A 14,242-nucleotide genomic window follows, 5' to 3' on the forward strand; every position below is an offset into this window, starting at 1 on the left:
GGCTGACTGAACACAAGTTGACATCAACGATTACGTATATGTCACCAGGTAGGTGTCGGTTGTTATCAAAGAGGTTCATTGAAGAGCGACACATGACCTTTGGCACATTGATGATGATTATTATAATTATGATGATGATGATTACGTCCTTGCCCATAACGTCAGCAAAACGCCAACACCCCCACCACTTGGCCAAGGAGACCCCCCGCGACCGGCATATGAGCCACGCGGTCTCGGATTACAATGTCTGTAGAATTACAAGCCCACAGAACTACCCCTGCAGAGGTACTGGAACCTTGACCGCTCTCTGTGAAATTACGCAGTGAAACAACAAACCCTACCTAATTGTCCTTACTGTAACAAGTCACACCGTAAATAGCATCATTCCTATAATACATCGAACAGATTTCTAGAAACGTTCGCCTACTCGCTACGTTGACGGTCATTGTCCATGGTTTCAGCATATTTTTTTTCCTTTCTCCATGGCATGTACAGCCGCTTACTTGCACCGAGCTCGTGCGGTCATATTATGGGGCATTTCAAAGACCGTGCCGCTGCCTTCCTGCTATCCCATGCATTGCATCCGAGATTCCTTGTCGCCATCTCAACTCCTTCAAAATTACCTGACGCATTGCTGCTACGCTACTCAAGTCATTCTTTCAGCTGATGTCTGTTTGGGTCTTTTTTGTTACTCGCGCACTCACCGCCTGACCGACTCTTCTAAAGCCGCAAAACATGCCGCAGCGTCAGCAATGAATGATCCCTAACTTCTCGCTTCCCCGACACTCTCCCATGCCATTCTTTTTCTTGTTGATTTTTCTCCTTTTATTTATTTTCCCCCCGCCTTCCCGCTCTCCCGCCCTCGTCCCCTCGTCTAATTAGGAACCACGTTCACAGACCTCAGGCAACAGCGCTCATTCTCTTGGAAGTCTCTCCGTTTACAACCAGCCACCACCGACAACAGCGCGTAAGGTCACTCTACTAACCCTTTAAAGATAACATGCCAAGGATGACGAGGCCGGCTTTCACGAAGATAGGTCCACCTATCGAAACGTTGGCCAGCCTTTCTGAGGCATCTTATTCCTGTTTATAACCTGTATCCCAAAGGTACATGAGCCCACTTTCAAACGAAAACTAAACGTACGTTTGCGATGGAAGGTTTCTTTAGGTCTGCCATCTCGCCTGCGGGTGGGAAAACCGGCGAAGCCACGATCGGGGAAGCGTAACAGCAGATGTGGAGCTTTATGCAACGTTCGGCGACGTAAGTCGGCGAGCTGCTCTGGAACGCAACCATCGGCCCGGCTCACGAGCCCTTGGTAAGCAGCCTCTCGCGAAACGTGCCGCGCGCTCTCGGTTTATTGGTTGGTCCTCAACAGAACGGAGCAACCCACTACGGGGCATAGAGTAAAATTGGAAAGCGCGGATGCGTCGTCTGCGATGTCGTTAAAACGAGGTGCAAATCTCGAAGCCCTTGCGGATAATGGAAGTTTAATGTAGTTATTCATAAGTGGAGAAGTTGGTGCTACGGCGTTGCTAGTACTGGCGGGCGACGATACTGAGCGTAGTTTCGGTCGGCTGGGAACACACAGTGGACGGGTTAAATTTTCCATTTTTGAAAATATAGTTTTGAATGCTATAGGGCATTTCCAAATGCCTGCCCGGTGCAAAGGCCACAGCTACTACTACTCATCGTCATCACGCAGTGAATGTGTCAAAGAGCAGCGGCTGCATCATCCTTATCATCATGATTATCACTCTCCTCGTCATGGTCATCACTGTGTATAACCTGCATGCACACCAGCTGCATTTGCAAGCATGGGAATATGTCACTGAAGTATAGGATTATCCTATTGGGACGCGTACTGGTAATCTCGGACGTCAAGCGGGAAATGGGGACATGCGTAGTTCTCTGCTATTACACATAGCTACAGGAAAATGGGGCGGTGCGGTGCTCTTAGATTCACGAAAATGGCACGAAGTACGGTATTGCGACTGAAATATTTCTTGAATAACAGGGGCATCCCGGCGAACATTCTGGTTGTGAGATGTTGCATCAGTCGCGATATTTCCGACCATTGCTGTACGGAGAAGAATAGGCACACGGAAACAGGTTGTCCACGCCCAACTCGTCGTACAATCACTTGTGACTTTCTTCGTGAGACGGGCTTCGACGCTTGTCTTTAGAATATATGCCGTATAGTGCGGAATAAATGCTAATAGGGAAAATGTGCTTGTGTCAGAACGTTATCTGTGGACGCGTTGCTTCCGTGTTTAGTGGGCTTACGGTGTCAATATTAGATTCTGCGTTATATTGGACACTTGTAGAGAAGGTGCATTGCACAACGACATTGCAAACTACCGTGTAATATCCGCTTTCTCCATAGAGCTTCCCAGAAAAAAAATTGTGGGGAACGCTATTCATTTCCCTGTCTCTCTCCTTAACCGTGCGAGAAGTAGCAGGCTATAGACGCACGTTATTCCGGTCAATCTCTGCTCCTTTCTCTTCATTAAAAGAAATTATCTCTTTTTCTCTCAGGGATCGTTATCCCCATCATCGGTTGAGAACCTAGCCATCACCATCAGGAACAGCACGGGCACGAGGACAAGGAAGAGGCTGCGACACTTAGTGCTCCTGTACCCACGCATCGTTATTATTGTATAGACCAGTATAGTACCACCCCATTCACGGGCTACGCCCGGGTGTGAGAACAATCCTATGGCGAGCAGTTGGCGATAGTAACTGGGGTTGACGAAGACGCATGAAGCGGTCCGTGACCACGAAGCGCCACCGGAACAAACTAAAATCAGCAGAGGTGGAAGTGCGATAGGCACTGCGTGGAGAACTGTTGCTTTTCATTTCCGTTTTTCCCTCTGTTTTTGTACCGATGCACTCGTGGGACTGCTCGTTTCAAAAGGCATGTGCTGCACCATCATCATAGTCGTCGCCACCACCGCTATCATCATCAATATCACAAGCGCGCGCCTCAGTGCATGCGCCGGTCAGAAGAAGCCTCGGGTCAGCTGCCAGTACCTGCACTTCGGCCATTTTGCCTTTCACGATGCCCAAAGACGACAAGACCCCCGAGGTGTCCAAGTCGCGGAGGAGTGGCAGCCGCAAGAAGTCCCGCAGCGACTCGCACCACAAGGCCGCCGACGAGGCCGAGCACACTGGCACCGAGCGGACCATGGTGCGGACGCTCGACCACTCTAGCCAGTCGCTGGACAGGACGCTTGACAGGTCTAGGCGCACTCGATCCTGGACGCAAAAGGTCAAGCGGGCTGAAGATAGACCGCAGCAGGAAGTCAAGCCCGTCATCCAGGTACACTTCGAGGAGATGTTCTTTGCGTGGTCATTCTATTTCGCTATCTGGAACGTTATTGTACCTTGATAAGGGTGATGTGATCCGGTTAAAACAAACACCTACAGAAAGTTAAACAGTGACGCGTTGGAGTACTTAAGTGACTAAACTACAGGGAACTCTGTAGACTTGGGTCATGCTCGCTCCGGCCTGTGTTCGGCTTCCGTATTGAGGAGTTGCAGATGGCACTGGGAAGGTTTGCTATTTATACTAAAGTATTGCGTAACATGAGTCCTTCATATGTACTATTGAAATATATCAGAATGGAAAAATAATTATTCCCGGCATCCGCTCCACGAATTTGATATGGTTTGTAGCATTTAAATGAAAAAAAAAATCAAGGTATACCGACCATGGGGAGTAAGATCTTTTATTCAGGTCATCAGTATATTTACAGCAACTGTCCAAAATCGCGAAATTGAAGAAGGCTGAAGGGCCAACCACCCAACTCTCTAACTAAGCAATAAAAAAAAAGTGACATCGCAATTCTGTCATCAGCACCTATTATACGTGAGTCGCCATAAGGCGACTTATATACCAAGCTCTCTTCCATACCCACTTGTACGGCGTCTTCTTATGGGGAGACGCTACATCAACAAATTTGAATTAGGTTACATACATCAAAAAAGAGCGACCAGGGCAATAAGAGACATTCCGTACATTGAACACATTTTTTGTTAAACATAAAATTGTTGCGGCAGCTGACATGTACACATACAGGTTCACACGATGCTACATTAGTGCGTGTCGCGGAAAGCTTGGTACATTTTTTACACTTGCTCACCGACCTTGAACAAACTCATAGTTTTTAATTTCATTGGATAAGCACCCCCCCCCTGGAAAACTTCATTACCAAGCACTAATCAGGGACTACAAGGACTGAGCCAAATATTAGCAAGCACACATATCAGTTTGGTTTGTTATGTTTCAGTGCATTTTGCTTAATTATTCTCACTTATTTTATCTCTTACATTGTTTACGCACTGTCGTTGCTCCTATTGGATGGATGGCACTCGGTGAAGCTGCAACATTTGCAGCTTTTCCTTCGTCTCCCTTTTTTACCGATGTATATATCTGGTCATACGAATACGGGTTAATTGATTGTTTGATTTATTGATTGATTTAAAGCTTGGCAAAATGGGTCTATCGTACATTGCTCGGAAGTGTACTACTAATTCAAAACACTTCAGGCAACGCTGCCTCTTAACACGGTTTCGAAAGGCACGAATACAGTTGTTTTACTTGAGCCACCCGCCGTGGTTGCTCAGTGGCTGTGCTGTTGTGCTGCTAAGCACGAGGTCGCGTGATCGAATCCCGCGGCCACGGCAGCCGCATTTCGATGGGGGAGAAATGCGAAAGGACCCATTGTACTTAAATTTAGGTGCACGTTAGAGAATTCGAGGTGGTGTGAATTTGCGGAGTCTCCCACTACGGAGCGCCTCAAAATCATATCGTGCTTCTCGCACGTAAAACCCCATAATTAAATTTTTAAAAGCTCTATTGGAGGTCTAAATTTTGGGTCGACAAATATAATAATAATAATAATAATAATAATAATAATAATAATAATAATAATAATAAATCTCGCAGGCAAACGCGGCCGTCCACCGACCAGCCCCTGTCCCGAAAGAAGCTGTGACGTCAACGAGGAGGCCGCCCGTCGGGTCTCGTCCAACAAAAGCCGCAGCACACGAAGAGTCGCGGTCGAAAACCGGAACGATTGTCACCCAAGGCGGTGTTACAGCCGCGCCAAGCACGCCTGCGGTACGAGGCACTTATTGAAAGAGATCCTCAAGGATGTACGCCAATCCTAGCAACTGATACATCAAAGACAGCGAAGCTCTGTGAGGAATCCCCTTCGGAAGTCATAGGGCTCTGTTCTGCCACTGCCTCAAATCTACCCAATACTTCTGCAGAAGCTTCGCTGTATCCCGTTCAATTACTTCGCCATACCCTAGCCCTTTTAGATATTTCACTATGTCCGAGTATAATACTTCTTTACTCTATTGCACCGGGTGTTTCAGCAAACACTTTCAAAATTTTTAAAGATTACCTGCTGCAGATGGCGCCATTCTAGTCCCTGAACTTGTCTACTCGACGAGGTGGACATTACTCGCAAAAAATAATTGAAATGTATGGTTGACTAATTAACAAAAAATAACTAATTATGTTTGCAACTAATTTACTTATGGCCCATATTGCAATTTACAAATTCTAGCAGGCGAGTTTGTTGGCGGATCCAATTGGAACGAATTCTCAGGATGACACCTGCTTCGAGATATTAATTCCCTAACATTGCGGAGAAATCTCTTGGCGTTGAAGTTAGTTTCGTGCTCCAATGCATAAGGCGACGTTTCGTTAACATTTCGGATTTTTTGCTAAGATTAAGATATTTTTTTGTGATTCGGCTTTGTCTGATACAATGGCGACATTTTCTGAATACCTTGCGCCATTGATACTGACACATGAGCTACCAATGAGAGGTTTTATTAGGTTAGGTTAGGTTCCTCCGATGCATGCTCTGATCATAGTATATGTTGGTCTTATTAACAAAGCGACAAGAAACCTATCCTTCCCTAACAATCGGCACATTAAAAGCTTGTGAAGAGGGCGATTGTCCGCTCTTGCTTCCTTAACGCACTGCAAAAACCATGCCATCACAAAAGTGAAATCAGCACAAACCACGTGAGCCGCCTCAGGAGCTCCGGGTACCCCTCGAAGCTGTTGATATCAGTTGCTGAATGCTCACTAAAGAAGGTAAAAAAAGGCGAGCTGAGCCACTCGCAGTCACAAGGACTGTCAAGACAAGGCGGTCATACGTTATTTGCACACAATTTTCCACAGTCTGCGTAGGATAAGGCAAATGGTCGGCGTTGATGTGGTGTTTTCGGCGCCTGTGCGATTGTCGGCCCTGTGCAGAAAGGTGAACTTTGGGGCTCGGAAAAGGAAACGAGTACCTGCGCAGTCAAGCACCGAAAGCCCTAAGTCAGTTGTACAGAGAGAGCGGTTTACGAGATCCCTCTGTCCTGTAACAAGGTATACATCGGGGAGACGGGCAGGTGCTTGAATAGGAGGCTAGCTGAGCAAAATTATCACTGCACGGCTAAAAATTCAGGTAATTTAGCCTTTCATTGCAGCGATTTTTGCTGCAAACCAGTCCTGAAAGAAGCGGAACTTGTGTGCAGAAAACACAAGAAAAAAACAAGAGAAATTGTTGAAGCAATAGAAATCGGCAATTGGAAAGACATGTGTATTAGTTGCCTCTCGGTATCATTCTCTGACAGAGTGCGCGCTGATATCTTGGACTTTGATTATTTCTAGAGCGGGAATGTGAAAAATGCCATCTTTGCGTTTGTTTTTACAGCGAAGCCGTATATGGCTAGCCGATTCGTCCATCCGTCCGTCTGTCGCCTGTACGCCGAAAGCTCTTCCGGCGCAACCTCATGCACATGCGCGAAAAGAGAAAAACAAAGAGAGACGCGTGGTTGGTGGTGCCAGTAGTGACGTCGTTGCTCTCAATCGCAACCAAGCGCGCTCACAGCAGTTTTTCTCCGGTTCTGAAATGGGTAGGCTACGCGTCATACGTGCTCCTGTGGAGCAGGCAACTTTCGATCAGCAACGCCGCGAGAAGAACCGGGAGAGAGAGAGAAAGAACTTTTGTAGTGAGCCCTTAGTGACGGTTGGTGCGCGCTGGCACCAGATGGGGTGGAACCTTCTTCTCAGGTCCCATATCTGTCCAGCAGTTCCTGGCCCCTAGCCGCCAGCGCGAGCTGGGTCGGTAGGTCGGGGCTGGACAACGAGGTCTCCCATCGCTCGGGGGGGTTGGGGCTGGGGAGGGTGGGGGGTAGGGATGGTGGGGGGTTCTTGAGCTTAGTGCACTCTGCAAGGATGTGTGCTAGAGTGCCTTTTGACCGTCTGCAAAAAGGGCATGAAGTGTCATGCTCTGTTGGAAACATCTTGTGCAAGAGCACGGGATGCGCTAGCGACCCCGCTTGCGTGCGTCGCACGATTGTTTGCTGCATTCGGCTGAGTTGCGGATGCGGACGGGGAAGCCTACATCTGCCGCTTCTGTACATTTGCGTGATTTCTTTGTAGCTTGTCACGGGGTGCGGTAGCTCTGGCTCGTCCTCGGCCCGGATTGACAGTTCTCGGGCATAGTGGTCGGCGAGTGCGTTGCCTTCCACTTGCGAGTGAGCCGGGACCCACACGAGCTCAACGGCCCGTCCCGGTGATTTGCATTTGGTGAGGATCGCTAGTGCCGAGGGAGAGATGTTCCCCTTGCGGTAGCTTGCGTAGGCGGTCTGGGAGTCTGTGACCACGGTCCTCACTCCCGGTTGTGCGAGTGCGAGGGCCACGGCCACTTCTTCTGCTTCGGCTGTATTCGTCGTCCGTATCGACGCGCCTGTGACCAGTTTATCGATGGTGGTGACGACCGCCGTTGCTCTGGTTCCGTGCTTGGGAAGCGAGGCGTCCGCGTGGACCTCGGGGTCGAGCCAGTGCCTTGGCCCGCGCAGAGCGTCTCTCGTTGTTCCTCCCCGGCTGCATGTTCCGGGGGAGGGGCTTGGTCTTAATAATGTCTCTCCACGTTGTGGGGAGCGGCTCCGTTGTCGGTTGCTGTTCAATTTGCCATCCTATCTTGCGTAGGACGGCCCGACCGTGCTCTGTCCGGCTCAGCCTTACTCTCTGGTGGGATAGGTGTGCTTCCACCAGCTCTTCCACCGTGTTGTGGGCACCCATTTCCAGCAGCTTCTGCGTTGACGAGTAGACTGGGATGCCGATGGCGAGTTTGACTGCTTTTCTTATCGTCGTGTTCAGCGTCTCGCGGTTCACCTTCGCAAGCTGGAGGTACGGGGCGCCGTACGTTACGCGTGACACGACGAATGCCTGCACCAGGCGCAGTGCGTCTTCTTCTTTGATTCCACTGTTCCGGTTGGTGACTCTCCGGATAATGCTCAGGACTTGCTCTGATGTGGTCTTGATTTTGTTGACGGCTGCGTGCGCCGTGCCGTCGCTGCGCAACAGCAGGCCCAGTATCCGGATCTGCTGCGTTGGTTTGATCTCTGTGCCGTCGATGGTGATGATTATGTTCGGCGGCGGCTCTTTCTTTGGTCTTCCAGGCTGTACCATGAGCAGCTCCGATTTCTGTGGAGCGCAGCTCAGGCCGCAGGTCGTGGCATACTCGTGGACGGTCGTTGCCGCTCTCTGCAGGGCTTCCTCCGCCCAGGCATCGGACCCCGCGCGGTTCGTCCACACCGTTATATCGTCGGCATAGAACGCGTGGTCCACGCCCTCGATCTGATTGAGTAGTTCGGGCAGAGGCAGGAGTGCTAGGTTGAAAAGCAGAGGCGACAGGACAGACCCCTGTGGGGTACCCCTGTCTCCGAGCTCCACAGGCTCCGACCGTTCATTTCCTATACGGATAGTTGCTGTTCTATTTGTTAGGAAATCTTTAATAGAGCCGTAGGTCTTGTGGCCACACCCCGTCTTGCGCGGGTTCTCGAGCACGCTGGCGTGGGACACGTTGTTGAAGGCCCCTTTAAGGTCCAAAGCCAGTATACCCCGGGGCGCGTGCCTCGTTGCTCTTTTAATCACTAGTTCGTGTAATTGGATCAGGACGTCTTGGGTGCTCAGGTGCTGGCGGAATCCATACATGGTCGCCGGCATCTGATTTGTCTCGTCCAGGTGTGCTTGAAGTATTTTGAGAACCATGCGTTCCATGACCTTGCCCACACAGGACGTGAGCGAGATAGGGCGCATGTTATCGATCGTCACAGGTTTGCCGGGTTTAGGTATGAACCGTACCTAGGTACCTAGGTAAGAACCGGGAACGAGCTCCTCTACGTCGTGCCGATGCTGCAGCTCGGGCACAAGAACAGGTTCGTGCAGCCGAGCGCAAGCAGCAACTGCGTACTGAGGATCTGGCAGCCTACCAAGCCATCTTTTAATGAACCGTAGGAATTAAATCAGTGATAAACAGCGGGGTCGCGCGTTTCAGCTTCGCTGAGTAACCATCTGTACGGAGTGCTGGGGCGGTGATTTTTACTCTGGGTCTTCACGCCTCACTGCCGTCAGAGTGGGTGCGCTTCTCAAACGACACTACAAAAGGCGGGCATTTAAGCAATGAAGCAGTAGTTGCAGTCCAGCGCCTGTGTATGCCGTTTTTCATGTGTGCGTGAGCATGTCAGTTTTAAGTGAGCTGCTTCAATATCATTGTTAAGAAAGTGAAACGACAGTGCATTTTTGCCCCAAGTTTGACGGCGCATTATAAGATATGAAGACGCCAAATAAACAGACACACACAACTACCAACAGCAACCAACTAGCCCAACAAGAAGTGCTTTTGACGGCGCATATCTCATAAACGGTGTCATCCACACAGTTCTTTACCAGTGGTTGTGCCTGGTAACCTCACCCGCTACAACTTTCTTAAAATTGAAATGTGTGCCTTAAGGCAATTAGTCCTAAACTTAATTAGCAAATTATTGTTAATTAGCGGATTATGCATTTCAATTCGTTGTGCGATAACGTCCGCCTCTTCGAGTATAGATCAGCTTATGGACTGTAGAATTGTGCTATCTGCCACAGGCAATTTTTTAAAAAGAATATCTGAAAGTATGCGCTAAAAACAGCCTGTATGCAAACAACGTGTTCCCGCATGTTTAGGCATGCGCGCTCCGATGCCAGCTTCTGGCTGCGCGTTTCGACGACGGCGTGTCATTCGCACACGTTCGCTTCAGGTCTCCGACGCAGGCTGCTTTGCTGGCGGCGGTTTGATTGACATTTCGACGGGCCTCTCCGCCTCACTCGTAAAAAGGCATCGTACCCCCTAGTAAGTTATATCGTCGAGTCTTCGGTGAGGCTCACGCACGACTGTACGATCGCGCGGCCCCTTGTTGCACGTTATAATGCGCGTCACCTTCAACCTGCCAAAAGCTGCGACGCTGAGTATTGCAGCCTGTAGCAGACACAGCGCGAGAAGCGAGGACTGGAAACGCTCGTGGCACGAGCGCTGTGCTGTGTTCTTGTTGTGCGCGTATCAGACCTCGTTTCTCGGGCTGTTTTCTCTGCGATACACCTTTACTCCTTTTGCAACGCTAACTCCGAAGCGATTTTGTATAATGTTCCTACAGCGCATATCGAGTCGCATGCGTGTAAAACCATATGGAAGTGGTTTAGGTCCATTATTTCCGTGGTCATTAGTGAAAATAGGTGCTATATTGATATAGACTATCGTGCTTTTCCCAGGTGAGGAAAAGCATCCGTGGAATGCGTTTTGAGCAGCGCGACTTGACATCAAAATTGAGGATGAAGCTTCAACGTGCCAATCCACCACGCTCGGTTACCTTCTGCACGTGCAAGAAAAGGCCACGTTGAGCACCTTGGTACATAAACAAAAGAATGCGCTTTTCATTTTGGTTATATATCTGTCGGTAAGAAGTACAGAATTTAAAAGAGGTTCTGTGCCTGACACTTCTTTGGGACTGAGGAGGATATGTATGAATTCTTGCAAAAATACACAGTGCCGAAAATAATTTTGCCTCATACACCGGTAACCGCGATATATAAGTTAAGCTTTATACTTTATAGTTACCTTATAGTTACCTTAAGCTACCTTTATGCCTTGTAGTATATGCTTCTCCTGTCTTAACAAAGTACCGCGCGTGCTTGCAGCCGAAACAGGACATGGCCGTAGAGATGCGGCACGCCGCCGCCACCGCCGCCGCCGCGCAACCGTCCGAGAATGGCGACCTGCGGTCTTTGGCCGCGCTCTTCCTCTCCGTCACCTTTGCCGTCGTCATCGTGTTCTTCGTCGTCCAGTCGAACCTCAACCTTGAGCTGTGCACAACGGCGCCCTGCGATTCGTTCGCCAAGCTGCTCAACGCGTCCGTCAATGGTTCCATGAACCCGTGCGACAGCTTCGGCCGCTACGTGTGCGACGGATGGCGCAGCAAGCACTCGGTCTCACTGCGCGAGTCGGTTTTCCACACGGCGATCGAGGCCACCGTCGCGGCGGTAGCCGGTGTCGCCATCCCGGACACGCACCAGAATGCGGCCGAGCAGACGGCGGCCCTTTTCCGGTCCTGCTACCAGTCCCTCGTCAAGGCTGACGCCGGGTCGGCTGCCGACGAGGTCGCGCTAGTCAGGGCGTACCTCGCCGAGGCCGGCGTCGTGTGGCCCTGGATTCCGTCTCGGCCGGACGTGCTGGAGACCAGCCTGTTCCTCGCCTTCGAACTGGGGTGGCCCGCGATCCTTGACTTCAAGGTCAGGGGCTCCTCGGCGAATTCAAGCGCCGTGATCCTCAAGCCTTCGGCCTGGTTCACGCGACTGATCCCGCTGATTGATTTGAGAACCACGAACGAGGTGGAGCGGAATGGGTACTTCGACGCTCTCGTCCAGCACTACGGCGGCGTCGGGAACGTCACCTACAGCGACATCCAGGATGCCGAGCTTCTTATGAAGAAGCCGCTAAGGGACGCCCTGGCGTTGCGAAACTGGACCACGCTGGAATCGAACCACATGTATCCGGACGTTAGCGCATGGGCCACTGCGCTGGCTAGACACAACGTCACCGGGGCACTCCGCTTCGTGTCGAGTAGCGCGGCGTTCGTCAGCGCGTTCGGCGAGCTCTGGGAAGAGTACGGTGACGACAGGATGCACTTGTACGTCTCCTGGTGCGCCGTGCAGTATGCCTCGATTTTCACCAGCCGGAACCCGCTGCTTGCCACCGCCGCAGGCGGGTCCCGCCTCCCGAGCTGGACGTCTTCGCCGTCCATCTGTTTTACGTTCACCTACGGTGTGGTGGGAGACGCCATATTCGCGCCTTACAGCGCCCACGTCCTCAAGTCGGGCGTGCGCTCGGACGTAGCCAAGCTGCTTTTCTCCGTGCGCAAAGCGTTCACGGTGCGCTTCAAAGACGACCCGGCGTTCTCCAGTGACACGACCTTGCTCACCGAGTGGGCCTCCGTAGAGGGCGTGTTCGAATCGTTCGACTACCGGATAAAACACGATCTTCACTCTCCGTTCCTGGGCTATCCGGACATGACGTCGTCGTTCGTTCGCAACTGGAGGAACGCGTCGCGGTTGCGGTCTCAGGCGGAGACCAGCGTCGACGTCCTGCGCACGGTCGACGCCATCATGAACAGCGAACTGTACACGGTCAAGAAGAGCTCGCAGGACTTCGTGCTGCTGCCCTTCGCGCTGACGTCCCCGATGTACGACGTCGAGACGTCAGTCGCCATCAAGTACGGCACGCTGGGTGCGCTGCTGGCCCGCGCATCGGCCGAGATCGCCCTGGACTACTACGGCAGGCAGGCGGCGACCAAGGATCGTCTGGAAGAGTCTCGAGAGTGCTTTGCCAAGGACGCCCGGACGATGTCGATCGCGCCGCGGGTGAACGTCATGCTGGAGGCGGTCGCCATCGAAGCCTTGCTGGACGCCTTCCAGGAGAACTCCGATAAGAACCATCAGAATCACGAGGACCTCGCCGGTTACTCGGCAGTGGAGACATTTTTCCTCTCCTGGTGCCTCATGAAGTGTGCCGCGCCTCCCAACGAGCGCAACGCGGACGTGGATCCTTGCTCCGCAGCATTGCGGCACGTTCGGAGGTTCTCGGAGACCTTCCGTTGCCAGCCGGAGACGTCACTAAATCCCGTGCACAAGTGCCGGGTTTTCTAACGACCGCATGTGTTTGTAATGTGTTCATGTTGTCATTTACACAGGTCTCGTGGGCATATACGAAAGTTTTGAAAGGCTAGTCGTCTTCAACCGCTGAGGGTTACGCGCTATAGGATGTCGCTCCTACAGACATCAGTAGATTGTGCTGAGGAACTGTGCGTCTGGACATGGAGGTACAATAGATATATCAACGCACGCATGTTCCTCGCGGCATATCAGCGCTCACATAGAGACAGCGGACTAGAGTCTGTAACTTTCGAAGCTCACGAGAGCCAGTCTTGCAGACAGCTGTGGACAATTTTTTTTAATTATGCAGTTTTTTGTTTTGATATACTGCGAATGTACATGTCTCCGTTTTTTTCTTTTTCATGCGGTGCGTTGTTCCCTTTGCCTTGAATGTACTGTGCATGAGTTTTCACTCCGATGGACAGAGGGAGGGCATGGGGGAAGGGGGAGGGCTGAACATTGCTACACACGTTGAATGAACGGATATTCCTATAGCCTCGTTCACGTAGTGAATTGCGAACGAACTGCGCAACCAAAGCGAAGCGCGCAAGCGAGAGATGATGAATGTTTACAATGAACATGCACCAAGTCGCTAGCGTTCTTCGTAGTTAGTGCATAGCTTGAACGGAACGCGCATTTGTGCTTTAAAAAGTGAGATTCTGCGGGTTTACCAAGTACACATTGTATGATGAGCTACAGAACAGCTTGCGAAAGCCCCGTGTGCCCTAAAAAAGCTACAGTTCCCCCCTTGCTTCGGAACAATTATTTTAAGGCACCTGAACACAACTTCTCTCTTTATGCAGCGCATTGCGGAGCGAAGCCTTCCACATCCGGCGTAGTGAATAGTCGTGTGTGCTTCGCGCGCGTGGTGCCCATGTTGGAAACCAGTTACATGCATGCTCTCCCCGCCGCGAAAATACCGTTCGTTCGGTGACCTCCGGTTGCGCTATATGACAGCCGTGGCTATAGGGTGCCTATAGGATACCTGGCTATAGGGTGCCTCCCTGCAAGATCTGTAGCCGTGGCACTACGTACACGTTTATTTACATTCAGCGTAGCGTATGTTTTATTGGGCGTATGCTGATTGACGAAGTTGCCTCAACAGCGGTTCCAGTTGCAGAGGCCAGCTCTTAGAAGGCGTGTGCAACAGCAGCGGGCACTGGGGCAACTGGTGCTGCAGGCTCCGGAGCAACTTGCGGTTC

At 51.1% G+C, this 14,242-nt stretch overlaps 1 protein-coding gene across 1 annotated transcript; it reads left to right on the plus strand.

The window, feature by feature from the left end:
• The first annotated feature begins 11,042 nt into the window (after positions 1–11,042).
• LOC140216500 (neprilysin-1-like) lies at positions 11,043–13,034 on the plus strand. The gene has a single exon (XM_072286826.1). It carries the CDS (start codon positions 11,043–11,045, stop codon positions 13,032–13,034), a length of 1,992 nt encoding a protein of 663 aa, XP_072142927.1.
• The last annotated feature ends 1,208 nt before the right edge of the window (positions 13,035–14,242 follow it).

Source organism: Dermacentor andersoni, chromosome 3, assembly GCF_023375885.2.
Source record: "Dermacentor andersoni chromosome 3, qqDerAnde1_hic_scaffold, whole genome shotgun sequence".
NCBI lineage: Eukaryota > Metazoa > Arthropoda > Arachnida > Ixodida > Ixodidae > Dermacentor > Dermacentor andersoni.

Excerpts from the sequence above, each read along its gene's own strand:
- LOC140216500 (XM_072286826.1), top strand. The coding sequence starts at position 11,043 with ATGGCCGTAGAGATGCGGCACGCCGCCGCCACCGCCGCCGCCGCGCAA.